This window comes from Sciurus vulgaris (assembly GCF_902686455.1).
Source record: "Sciurus vulgaris genome assembly, chromosome: 8".
NCBI classification, from domain to species: domain Eukaryota; kingdom Metazoa; phylum Chordata; class Mammalia; order Rodentia; family Sciuridae; genus Sciurus; species Sciurus vulgaris.
The window spans coordinates 91048982-91062357 of record NC_136468.1 but is presented as its reverse complement, the minus strand read 5'-3'; the positions used below and the strand labels follow the sequence as shown (position 1 = coordinate 91062357).

Here is a 13376-nt window from a genome sequence, read left to right as displayed (position 1 = left end):
CATAGCTTTTTTTTTTTTTTTTTTTTTTTTGGTACCAGAGATTGAAACCAGGGACGCGTAAGCACTGAGCCATCCCGTAGGCCATCACTATAAGGAATGGAATTTCAGTGACTTTTGTCACATTCTCTGATTTGTATCATTCATCCCCAGCCCTTTTTATATTTTATTTAGAGAATGGGTCTTGCTAAGTTGCTCAGGGACTCACTAAGTTGCTGAGGCTGGCTTTGAACTTGTGCTCCTCCTGCCTCAGCCTCCCAAGCTGCTGGGATTACAGGTATGCACCACTGTGCCTGCCTACATAAACTTTCAGATACGCTAAATGGCACACAGAGATGATCCAACACACAAAGAAACAAGATACCAAGCAGCAAAAGGGGGAAAAAAAGAAAGAAAGATAGATGCCAAGCAGACTTAGAAACCTCGAGACACTGGAATGTTAGACACAGCCCATTATGCAACCAAGCTACTATGTTCAAAGAACTAAAAGCTTGAATTTTTCAGTGGAGAAATAAATCATATTAAAAACAATTTGAAAAATAAATAGAAATTTGAGAGTAAATACCATTGAACATGTGGAATGTTTACAATAGGCAGGGAACTGAACTTGGGGGGAACGCTGTGACGTTGGTCATCTGACCTTATCTTCCAATGAAGACAGGGGGAAATAGAAATGTTCAAAACGGGGGTGAGCACTCCTTTTACATGTTTATCTGCTGGCAGGGAAACAGCCTGTCAGCAGCCACAGAAGGATGGATTCCAAAATCCCAAGAGAGGGAGGGGAAAAGCAAGCTCTGCACAAGAGATTTTACAAAAAGGGAAAGAAATAGAACCACTATCCAATTTCATTCTCATCTGCACCCATAAACATGGAGGTAGAACATTTCTATTCTTTACAGCAAACCCTCAATACAGACCCCACCATTTAAATGAAACCTCCCAACTGCCCCCATGCTTTTGGGTTTGAAGTCTGCCGGCTGAGTGCAGCAACACTCCACTGCCTCATATAGAATCTGTCTGCTCCCCTCCCTATCAGGGATTCTCAACTCAAGTGATGCTAGAAATAACCATCACCCTTGCAACAAGCAGCTGTGTCACATCCCGTCCCCTCCCCCCCGACCCCAGCCTCCCCACACTGGCTGCTATCTTTACGCCACAGGGCAGACAAGAGAAAAACAATTAGTCATCCGGGTTTTGCCCACTTTCCCTACCACCCGAGTTATTCAAAACACAATCACTGCAGAAAACAAGCTGGCTTTAGAGGCCAAGCAGGCACCTACAGGTCTGAAGGACTTGAAGACTTTTTCCAAGACTTCATGGAGCGTCTTCTTGCCGCAGGAGGAGATGTAATCCTGCGCTAGCTGCAAGAAAGGCAGGCAGTCCTCGCTCTCGCTCCACACGTGCTGCAAGCCCACAAGAGGGCAAGGAGAAAACAAAGACACACAGGTCATTATCCTCGAGGTGAATCACCCACTGCCATGCAGATTTTTTTTTTTTTTTTTTCAATTACATCACCCTGAAGACAACCTCCAGTGCAGAGTGGAATCCATATGTTGATTCTTGGTCTGTTTGCATGGAAGGGGATCAGAAAATGTCTGATCCACAGAAGCCCCAAGCTCCAGTCCCTGCTCTCGCCTGCTCTGTTCCCCATCTATTCAGAGGTAGCAAAGAGGTTGGGGGGGGGGGGGGCAGACATTCCTCACCTGCAATTTCCACAGCTCACCTGATTCAGCAGGCTAAAGGTGGTTTTAAGACAGGCAGAGAAACCAGAGCCTTTGCCTTCAAACTCCTTAACTTTGCCTTCAGCTATGGCTGAAGGAATAATTAAGCATAGTTTGTAGTCTGAACTTGGAACAAGGCTTTCCTTACCCAGATCAGCCTATGAGTGGGGGTGGTGGTAAATTTACTTTAAAATGAAATGAACTTAAAGAGAACACAAAAAGTCCAAAGTCACTGGGAAACAATGGTTTGCTAAAAGCTGACCACCTTGAACGTGCTTTAAGAGAGCATCAGACCCAAGCATCACCAATCAAGGTAACATAAGTATTGAGGAAATGAGTTTTAGGCTTTATTTTATTCTTAAGGCTGGAGAAAGTTTTCCTCCACGTGAGTATATCTTTAAGACTAGGCAAACCTCTTCCCAAACTTTGTAAGGATCTGGACTAAACCCAAGAATCCGGCAGGAGAAATCTGGATATGGAAGTCCCAGCTCTGCAAATCTGAGTGAGACCTAGGTATCAGGCTTCCAGGGTAACAGGGAATCTGCCAGGTACAAGGCTCTATTTCAATGACAGTTCAACACTAATAAAACCATATAAGGCCAGGGAGAGGGGAAGACATTTGGTGGACTGGAGCAAGTCAGAGGGGCTAGGCCACAGGGGACTAGATCCCTTTGGAGAAATGGTCCATGTCAGATGTACACTCACCCCCTTCTATTCATGCAAATGATTAAAGAATCACCCTAGAAAGTTCTATGCTTGACACTCAATAAACACATTTCATTGCCTTCCTTCTCACTGCAGGATTTCCAAGAACTAGAGCTGCACACGTAAAGTGCTCCAAGATCCAAGTGAGGATAACTAGGTGCTAATGTGCAATTTTCATACCCCAATTATCTGTTTCGCAGTTGTAAAGGTCCATTTCCGACACCCGCTGCTCTAATTCCAGCAGACTTCCAGAGCTTCCTCCTCGACCTAATAAAGACAACAGCCAGGCCCTCTAGCTTTCAAGAAGAGCTCAAATGTGCTTCCCTATTAATTAGAGACCCTTAAAGTTGTCAAGCTACTGAAATGTCACTTATGTAATAGTCTCTTACATTGTACAAAAGTCTACTAGTACAAAGTACTTTTATATCCATTACCTATCTCACTTGATTCTTAATCAATGGAGATTCAGCAAGGACAACAAAGTTCTACTCAGCATTCATTTTTACCCTCAAATCTGTGACGTTCCAGCCAATTTCAAATTAGTATGCAAGCTGAAACTGAGATTAACATCTAGCACCGCACAATTTTAAGCCTGCCTTTCCTAGACTTAGTGTCAAGATTAGAGAGTGAAAGCCAAAGTTTTATTAAGTGCTTTGCACAGTGCCAGGATGACATGTAGAGCACACCTTCTTTCCACTCTGTATCTACAGGATGGGGGAGAAATGGCAAGTTGGACTTTCTGCCTTCCATGTAGTTAAGGTCCTCGATGAGTAAACCAGATACCCAGTGTGACTTCACTGTGAATTCAGAAGTAGGAGGATCTATGAAAAACTGGTATACTTTTTTTTGAAAGTGCATTTGGACTTTAAAGTACAAAGTGAACAGGAAAGCTTATCATGTGACAGAATCACAATGCATCCACTACCTCTTAGTGATCAGTTTATGTAGGTAAGTGTTCACAGGCATCTCTAACCTCGTGATGAGATTGTTCATACTGCAATTTCCATGTCTCTACTTTTGGACTCATTCACTTATGAATATATGTTGGAGAAGGAAAATCTAAAACCCACCAAAGGGCCTTGTGCCTAATTTCCTTTATTTAGGTGTCTACCTCTCCCTGGATTCCCAGTTTTGTGAATTTAAAAAACATTTTAACTGAATCTCCAGCCACATGATAAAATGAAGGACATAGGGTTTGAACTAGACAGACCCAGGTGGACATGGCAACTTAAAAGACATCTCCATTTGCTAACTACTAATTTTCTTATATCCGCTGCATCTCAGAACAAAAAGAATTTCACTTAAGTTGCTTCTTTCCAAAACTAATGAAGGCAGGTAGCAAAGAGTCATAGACAACAAGACAAGATGGACTGAAAAATAAGTCTGCAGTTGGGGAAAAAAAGGACAAAGGGAAAATAAATGAAAGGAAAATAAGCTAAAACCCAGTGAGAAGAGGACAAACAGAACAAGATAGGAGGGCCTGGCCACTTGTTATAGATGGGACACAGGGTTGGTGCTAACACTTTCTAAGCAGCCCATGCAAAGAAAGAAGCACCACTTCCTTTCAGTGTCCCCGGCTCTTCGGGACAATCAACAGACAAGGGACTGAGGGCAGAATGATTATTCTTTCAGGAAAATAGAGCGGTCTACACTCAAACCAAGGAAGGCAGAGAGAATGCATGGGGCGGGGCTGATGGCTCTAAAAACAGATTTGAGGGTCTACTAGTGTCTTAGAAAGACAAGTGGGTGGGTGAAGACCCAGAGTACTGGGCCACATGGCCATGGTAACTCCAACTGGGAAAATATTTTAAGCATGTATAATCAAACACCTGCCTTGGGCTGGTTAATATTTTGATTTCCAAGAAATGCTCAGGCAGCTGTTCTGGGTTGCACTTTGAGAACCAGGGACAGAGCAGAACTTTGGCTAACCCTTATTTAGAGGGACAAGGTGGAGGCGGTGCTATGTTTAAAATATTTCTGGAAGACCTCAAGCAATGCCATTATTGACTACAGCCAACTCCAAATCTCACACTGGTGTGAGCTTCAGTGAAGGCCACTATACCCACAATTAAGTGGCCCATAGAAGTACAGGTGATCTACGGTCCTTCTTTCTGTTAAGGTGGGCTATAGTTTATTACAAAAGCTCACCCAGCTAAGACAATAAAACCATGTCGCCTATAAAGAGGAAAATGAACACTTTCCTCTTTTCTATAGTGTAGATGAGAATATCCAGTTAATCCAGAAAATGGTATTAAATCATTAAGGTAATTTGATCCTACAAAATTGTTTTGAGTATAAGCTGTGTCCTCCTACTGCTCTAAGTTCTGGTGGGCATGCTGCTGGGCCTCCAGGTGCTTAAGCTAGTACTGGTTTGGGGGGTACTAGGAACACACCCATTTCTCCTCTCTGGACACTTACCTGAGTCAGGGCCCTTGCTGTGGGCTTCTCTCATTGTAGTATAATCAGTCTCTGTATCCACAGCACTGTATCTGTGGATTCCACGTCTGTGGAGAATACTGGGAGAAAACTGTACTGAATATGTCAAAACTTTTTCTTGACATTATTCTCTAAACAAGAGTATACATAACACTTACAATGTATCTATCATTGTATTAGGTAGTAAGTAATCTAGAGATGATTTAAAGTCTACAGGAGAAAGTGTGTAGGTAGTATGAAAAGTACTACATCATTTATATAAAGAGACTTGGGCATCCTCAGATTTTGGTATCCTAGGTAGGACCTGGAATCAGTCCAATAAGGACATCCAAGGTCAACTCTACAGATGTGTGGATTTTCTGCCATTCTCAGTCCATTCTGAATTGGTGCAGTTTAATCCAAAACTGATTTCTGGCCACAAGACAGCTGAACATAAAAGTCACATGCCACCCAACATGATAGGCTGTATCTAAGGAGAGCCTGCTCCTTGTGTCGCTCCATTTTACCACAGACTAAACTGAGGCTCAGAAAGGTTAAGTAACTTGCCTGTGGTTATACCAGGAGCAAGGGGGAGCTGAACATCAACAGAGTCCACACACTTTCAACTGTACTTTGCAAGATGTTTAACTGAGCCTCTGTCATAGAAAATGATTATATTCACAGGGGGGTTCTGAAGATTTTAGGGATCACCTGTAGACTGCCTCTCATTTAGCAGGAACCTAGTAAGTGCTTAATCCCACCTATTTGGGCTCATGTTAACATAACTGGCCTCTCTTTAGGATTACCATTCCACAAACACAAATCGCCCATCTTTTCCCAGAAGTGGCCTCTCTGTAGGGACAACGCACAGCCCCTGTGGAATGTCACGTGCTAGCAGGCATCTTCATATCGCTACTCACATAATCTCATGGTGACTATGCAATGCAGGTATGCCTGTCCCAGTGTGAGAGATGAGGAAAATGAGTGTAGCTATAAAGTAGAAAAGAAAGTCTTTTCTCTCATCTATACCACCACATAAACACGATGTAATCTCCTTTAATTAAGTTATATTTTCTCTCTGTCAAGTGAAAAGGTTGTTATTTAACAAACTAAATAGTTAAGAATAGAGACATGCTTAGACCACACGAAGGGGGGAAATATACATCTATACAATAAGCAAACACATATACATAAAATCAAATTACACAGTCCTTCCATACAAAATCTTTGTAATTATGACAATGGTTATCTTTGCTTTTGAATTGAGAGAGGATTAAACGACCTAGAATTTTTGATCCAAATGGGTTTCTGAGTTGAGCGAGGGGATGGGGCAATAAAATGGCCCCTCCCTCCTGCAATCAGTCATGGGCAACCTAGGTCCAAAGGGGCAGGACAGAGCTCCCTTCTCCTGGACCAGAGCAAGGAAGAAGCCCAGCGCTGAGATCGGCTGCAACACTCCACTCCTCAGGCCTGATTGAGCCTTAGAACTTCCAAGTTGCAGAGGAACAGGCACACCTGCATGCCCAGGACCTCTCGCCCTCCTCTTGTCAGCGCCCAGGAGCCCTTGATGTCACACATGTAAAGCCAGGCAGGGTGGCCCCGCCCTGAACTCCCTCCACAAAAGAAACTGGAGGGTTTTTGGTTTGGGGGCTTTCTTTGCAATGTTGGGGACCTAACCAAGGGTCTCAGGTGTGTTGGGCTGGCATGCCACCACTGAGTTGCACTCCAGCAGTTTCTTATCTGCTGCCCATTCACAGGGAGTGGCCCCAATCAGAGAGGCAGTCTGGAAAGGGACAGCATGTTTGGGACAGCCTGTGAAAGGGTGTATGAGGGACCTTGGAGCTGCCAAAGTGAAGGGATGATCAAAATGAGTCCTTGCTCCTGGGCCTCTGAGCTACTGACCTGATCCTGCCTGCAGCCATTCTACCTGGTGACAGCAGGTATCTGGGCCTAAGTTCAAGTCCTGTCCCTGTCACTTCTTAGTAGCACAGTGAGTCTCTTACTCTCACTGAGCCTTAGTTTCCTCACCCATAAAACAGTGATAATATTTACCTGCCTCAAGGGATTTTTGTGAGGCCCAGGAATAAGTCACCCTTGAACCCCAACTGGATTGGGTGCCGTGCTGTCACTCTTGTGATGCTCTGTATTCAATCTGAGGCTGTGGTTCAGGTTGTTCTACTACTTACTAACCATGGGAAAATCAGTGAACCTCACTGTGCCTCAGTTTCCTCATCTGTAAAACAGGGAAAATTATACAGCATGCCTTGTGATATCACTAAGACTCAACAAATTCAAAAACACAAAGTGTCTGGAACAGTGTCAGATACATAGTAAATTGAACATAAGAGGTAGCACTGCTGCTTCTTTGAAGTCTTGACTCTTGAAATTTGTCTTCTACACTAGAATGTCATTCTTTTTTTTTTTTTTCCCCTTCTTTTATTCCAGTCCTGGCAACTGAACCCAAGGTTGCTTTCCCACTGAGTTACATCCTTTTTATTATTATTATTATTTTTTTTTTTTGAGAGGGGGTCTCACCAAGTTGCCCAGGCTAGACTCAAACTTGCAATCATGCTTCAGCTTCCCAATAGTTTGGATTACACGTTTGTGCAACCACACCCAGCTCATTCATTCATTCTTAAAAATGTGTATTGCACACAAACTAATTGTCTGACACTGTTCCAGGTACTGATTCAGTGATGAATAAGATAAATGAAGTCTCTCCTCATGGAATCTGTAGTCTAGTGGAGAACACAGAAAACAAAAAGAGAATATCCAGTCTAATGAGCGCCGGTAAGAACAAAAGAGAGTGAAGTGAGGGAGGGGAGGTCAGGAAGGCTTCTCCCAGGTCTGCGTGGCATGAAAGAGCCAGTCAAGTAAAGATCTGGGGCCAGGATGCTCTAGGCAGGGAGAACAGCAAGTGCAAAGGCCTCGGGGCAGGAAAGAGCTTGGTGTGTGTGAGACCAGAAAGGTCAGTATAGTAGAAACACAGTAAGCAAGGGAGAAGAACGGTCCCAGAGGCGGTCAGAGAGGCAACAGGAGACGCATTAAATAGGGGCTGGAGGCCAAGGCGAGGTCTTGGGTTTTAATGCAAAGGGGACAGGAAGTCAGTTTAAGGTCTTGGATTTTAATGCAAAAGGGAAAGGAAGTCAGTTTAAGGTGAGGTGGGGAATGGGTAGTGTTATCACCACCACCACTACTATTTATATTTATACAGATCCAGATCATATTTTAAATAGCTCTTGAGTGACAGCTGGCTAGAGACTGGCTTGGTATGGGGGCAGGTGCTATAAGCATGGAGACAAGTTAGGAGAGAAGATGAAAAATGATAGTGGCTTAGGCTACTGTGAGTGTATGAGAGTAAAGAAAAACAGAGGTGGACCTGCACGTCTTTCGAAAGCGATTCTGGCAGAATTTTGGTGAGTTGGATTCAGGGAGTAGTAGAGTGTGGTTAAGGATCTCCCTTAGATTTTTGGCTCCAGCAGCTAGATGGATGGTGGTGATTTACAGAGCTAACAGCACAATGGGCTACCAATGGAGTGCTCAGAATAAGCCAGGCACTATGCGCAAGCAACCCTGCAGATACCACTACAACTATGATCCCCACTTTCAGAACCAATTCCAAGTAATCCTGCTAGAGAGGTTACAGAAGTGGAAACCAGGGCATAGAAGGCATAAATGACTTCCCCAGGGCCCGCACAGTTCAGATGTCTGATCCCAGAGTCTGTGCTAACCACTGTGCTACACTACTTAGCTAGGTAAACTGGCCCCAGGGGCATGAGGGCTATTTATATGCTAGATAGCCATGACCCAGCAAAGAACAAGCCCTCAATAATTTGTTGAATAAAAGAATGATGTGAAAGTAACTTTTAAATTGAGAGGTGGCTATGTAAATATGCTAACAAATCCTTCAAATAACAGGGATTCCACTCAACTCAAATTTCTTCTAATGCTTAACATATTTTATGGAGAAAAAGGAAAAGAACTAGGGTAGGACACTTATTAGATGCAGACAGCAGTTAGACACACCTGGCCTGGAGTGGATTCAAGAAAAAGTTTGGCTAAGAAAACTACTGCTATTGGCATCTTGTCCACTATGGCTTCCAGAAACTTTGAGAATTGTTTTTATCTTCTCTCTTCTTATTTATCCTCCACCCCACCTTTTATCTTCCTTATCTATTCCATTTAAATTATCAGTCAACACTCTCAATGTGGGTGGAAAAGGGAATAATAAAAATAATGTTTCTGAATGTCGACGGTTTAACACACACATTCCAGGCAAGAGAATGGCCTTGCACCTTCCTCCGCCTACTTGCCCTCTTTGGAGTCATTTCTGTGGATTTGTCCCCTGCAGACCCAGCGAAAGGCTGTGTGGAACCCTCCTATAAAATCCATGAACCATATCCTATTTCACACAATAGGGAGGAGGAGGGGCACTGGCAAACTAAGGAAGCCGGGAGCTGGGAGGGACTTCTAATCACACCCTGACATTTTATGGTTAGTTGGATCTTGATTCCCTTTCCACTATATCCCTGGGATTTTCACATACTTTTCCAATGGAGTGAATCCCTTTTTAAAGTCCTCCCACTCTTCCCAGCACAATTAATCTGTGCTTACAGATTATTATTAATAGCTTACTTTCTCTTTACAAGTACCCTGTGAAAGCCCACTTTACGGATGAGAAAACTGAGGCTCTTAAAAATAGACAAGCTCTAAAGTTTGGAAAACACCAGGTCTCTGAATCCCAAATTTGTAGAGCCCTTGCTTAAGAGAGACTGTCAGGTGCTCTATCTACATGATTATATTATCAGAGCACTGATATTATTAAGCTCATTTTGTGGCTATGGAAACTGGGCTCAGGGGAGGACAACTGGTCATAGCCGCCCAGCCAGCACTCAAATCTGGCTGTTACCCAAAGTCACCCCTCTTCTAGGGTGACGCAAGGCGGGGCTCAGGTGGGTTCCTCCCCTCGGTGAGGTGGGGATGGTGGGAAAGGCCTGCTTCATCACCAGGCTTGCACCAGACTTCACCTCTCCAGGTCCAAGAAAGGCACTCTTGCTCTAACTCCTTCGCGAACTTCCCGCGGGTAACTGGGGTGCGCGGCAGTAAAAGCCAGGGCCCAGCTTTGTCTCACCCCACCTGAGGAGCCTGCGCCAGGCCGCGCCTCTGCGCCGCCCCCTCGGTCGGCAGGGGCGGCAGCAGCGCCAGCTCCAGGCTCAGGCCGGCGACCACACGGTAACCCGCGTCCACAGCCGCCTCCATCTTACATTTGGGGACCATATTTATTCCCCGAGCTTACAAACACTTCATGGAACGCCATCCTCGCTTGGTCTCCACGCCCTTCCACTGCAACTTCCCTGCCCTCCGCATCCTCTTCCTAAACTGTCAGCACCAAGATCCCAAGTGGGCGCAGGATGCTAAGTCGGAAGGTATAGACACCGCAGGTTCTGGTCCGGATCGCTCCCAGCCAGGGGTGTAGGGGATTCCCCAGCCCCTGGAAAAGTCCAGGGGCTTTGACAGAGCCGCTGCCGCCTCCGGGCCGATAGAACCCGCCCGGGTCACACACACCTCGCTGGCGGCTCATAGAGGAGCAATAGAAGCACCGGGAAAAGGGGGATAGGCGTGCCCGCGCGCGCGCGCGCGCGCGCGAGTGTGTGTATGTGTGTGTCTGTGTACTGGGATGTATGCGCACGCGCGCGTGCGTTTTTAAGATCCAGGGTGTAATTCCGCAAAGAAGGTCCAGGAGATCGGGCATCGTTAATGTGGACAGAGGCTTTGTGTTCAAACAGGCAGCGCAGGGAAAAAAAGGGAGGGGGTCGGGGGTTCTTCCGAACCGGGCAATTCGTGGAGTTGTGTTTGCGCACTGGGAGGGGAACGGGATTCCTTAGCCGGACGGGACGCCCGGGTGTAGGAAGCTCCGGACTTCGGATTCTTTAAGAGGTTCCGAGCGCCCCAGACCCGGTCAGTGCGATGCGGTTGACACCCCCAGGATGTTCCAAGCCAGATACCGCGCACCAGCTGCGGGGTCGTGTTCTCGAAACAGCGCCCGCAGGGGTAAGGGGTGGACTCCGGATAACGCCACACCTCCCGCCCCAGCCCTGTTCCCTGGATCCTATGGGCGCCCAGCCCGACACCCACCCGCCCCACCCGGGGCGCTGACACCGCCGCGCCCGGCCCCGGGGCTTCCCCAACCCAGCTAGGAGCAGCGGGTGCGCGGCGGCCAGCGGGTTACGCCTCCCCACCGCGCGGGAGCTCCGGCGCAGCGACGCGGCCGCAGCGTCCACACTCCCACCCGCTCCAGCGGTCCCTCCCCCCAGGCACTCACAAAATTGTCGCCGCAGCCGTTGTCCGGACACAGCACGTAGAAGGAAACGCCGGGGTCGGCGTAGAAATCCATCCTGCGCTCGGTCTCCTCGGTGGCGATGAGCTCGAAGGGCGTGTTGGAGCACCATTTCTCCGCAACGTCGGCCAGCTGCTGGAAATCCATCGTGGCCCGCCGCGCCCGCCGCCGCTCCCTCCGCCTCGGCGCTCGCCCCGCTCCCTCCGCCTCCCGCCACCGCCCTCCTCGCTCCTCGGCGCCCTCCTCCCGGGCGGGCAGCACGGCGCGACGCTCCGCTAGGCGCGGGTCCGGGGCGGCGGCGGGCCAGCCGGGCGGACTCCCTGCGGGTCCTGGGCTCGCGCCGACGGGGACTGTTTACATGCGGTGTGTAACGGGGGCGGGCGGCGGCCGCGGACGGCGCGGCGCCGCGCCCGCGGCTCCTCCTCCGCCCCGCCTACCCCCGCCTCTTTCGGGCCGCGGGCAAGGCTGGCGTGGCGGGAGCGCGGGGAGCCTGGCGGGGCGCTGGTGACTCCGCGGGCCGGCGGTTCTTCTCCTCTGTTCCCCTACCCCCTTTTTTTTTTAAACGAACCGGAGCATCCCGGGGCCCTCGCCTGTGCGGGGCCGCCCCGGCCCGTGACGTCATGGACCCTGGCCAATCCCCGGAACCTGAGGCCGCGCCGCGGCCCGCGAGCCCGGTGACATCACAGCGCGGGCCCGGCACCCGCGGCTCCGCGGCTTACGGGAAAGCGGGCGCTGTCCTGGCGCCCGGTTAGTGTTTATGTGGAGTTAGGAAGTCCGGGAAGCTTTTTTCTGACTGCGATTTAAATGCAAGGGCGCTCGTAGAACCGCAGATAACGTGAACCTTGGCTGAGGCAAAGAGTGGAGGAGCTGAGAAAATCTAAGGGAAACGGAGCTTTTCTTTTTGCAGAGACTAAAGTTCGGTCTTTAATGTAAAGGAATGTCTTCCGTTAATGCGTTTACCAGACATGGATATGAATGTCTTTGGAAAGGAAGTTTTTTGGTTTTTGTTTTTTTCCGTTACATAATGCTGAATATTTCTTAGGAATAAGCCTCATAAGTCTAGACTTAGTATTTTTCAGCTTGAATTCATATTGCATAACCTAAAATGGTCAACTGCTGGGTTAGAAGAAGAGAAAACACACGGCCCAGCGATTGTACCTGTTGAATGCTCCCTGGCTGCCCAGGATCCGACAGACATTACTGAATTACAGAAAATGAGCCCTTGCGCATAGAACCTGAATGACTACCAGCAGAGACACGTTAAATAACATTCATTCTATAAACTTTAAATCAGCGTTTATCTTTAAGTGTGTCTGCTGTGCCCAGCACTATGCTAGCCCTGAGGATATAGGCACGAGCAGTATGCATCTCCACTCTCAATGAGCTGGTACTTTTGCCGGGGGGGACAATCATGACATCATGATCCCGCTGAACACACCTTTTGATTCCATGGGCTAGACATGATTCTGGAAAATTGTCTGCCTTCCATATTTCTGGAGTAGGGATTTTTCCCTTGAATCCCCCTCCCCGCTGAATAAGAAACTATATTTCCGTAGTGAAAGTAGAAACTCTAGTTACTTTTTTGGAAGAGGGAGAAGGTAGGATAGTGATGCGCACAAAGGCATCCAGGGCACTGCATCCTTTCTGATCTTTTTCCTGCTGGGAACTGTCCTGTTTTAGTTCGCTTTTCTCGTTGTGACTAAAATACCTGATAAGAACAATTTGGAAGAAGAAAAGTTTATTTTGGCTCAAGGTTTCCCAGGTTCAGTCCATGGTGGGCTGACTCCACATCTCTGGGCCCCAGGTAATGCAGAACATCAAGGTGAAAGGGTGTGGAGGAGGAAAGGAGCTCAGGACCTGGTAACCAGGAAGCAGAGAGAATTCTGCTCACTAGGGACAAAATATGAGCCCCAAAGGCACACCTCTAATGGCCCACCTCCACCAACCACACCCCACTGCCTAGAGTTACTGTCCCATTAATTCACATGGGTGGATTAATCCCTTGTTTAGGTTACATCTTTCATAATCTAACCATTTGACCTTTGAAAATTCTTGCAGTCTTTCACAATGAACTTTTGGAGGACATCCCATAACTAAACCATAACCTGTCCTAGAACTTCATAGTTCCCTGGAACAATTTTCTGACCTTGTCTTCCTTTAAAACAATTTAGCTCAGTGACTATCTATGGAACATCAATTGG

At 47.4% G+C, this 13376-nt stretch overlaps 1 protein-coding gene across 3 annotated transcripts in view; it reads right to left on the bottom strand.

The window, feature by feature from the left end:
- Nucleotides 1–11739, bottom strand: part of MTURN (maturin, neural progenitor differentiation regulator homolog) — a 29162-nt gene extending 17423 nt beyond the window's left edge. For 2 of the 3 annotated variants that reach the window (XR_013765667.1, XR_013765668.1), the window contains exons 1-2: nt 11161–11739; nt 1278–1400 (exon numbers count right to left, since the gene is read on the bottom strand). Coding sequence is in view for 1 of the 3 variants with exons in the window: in XM_079150712.1 (XP_079006838.1) it covers nt 1278–1400; nt 11161–11322 (285 nt within the window). In the remaining 2 variants the exon portion in view is untranslated. The remainder of the gene's footprint in view (nt 1–1277; nt 1401–11160) is intronic. The other variant, XM_079150712.1, reaches the window with a different exon arrangement.
- Between the last annotated feature and the right edge of the window lie 1637 nt (nt 11740–13376).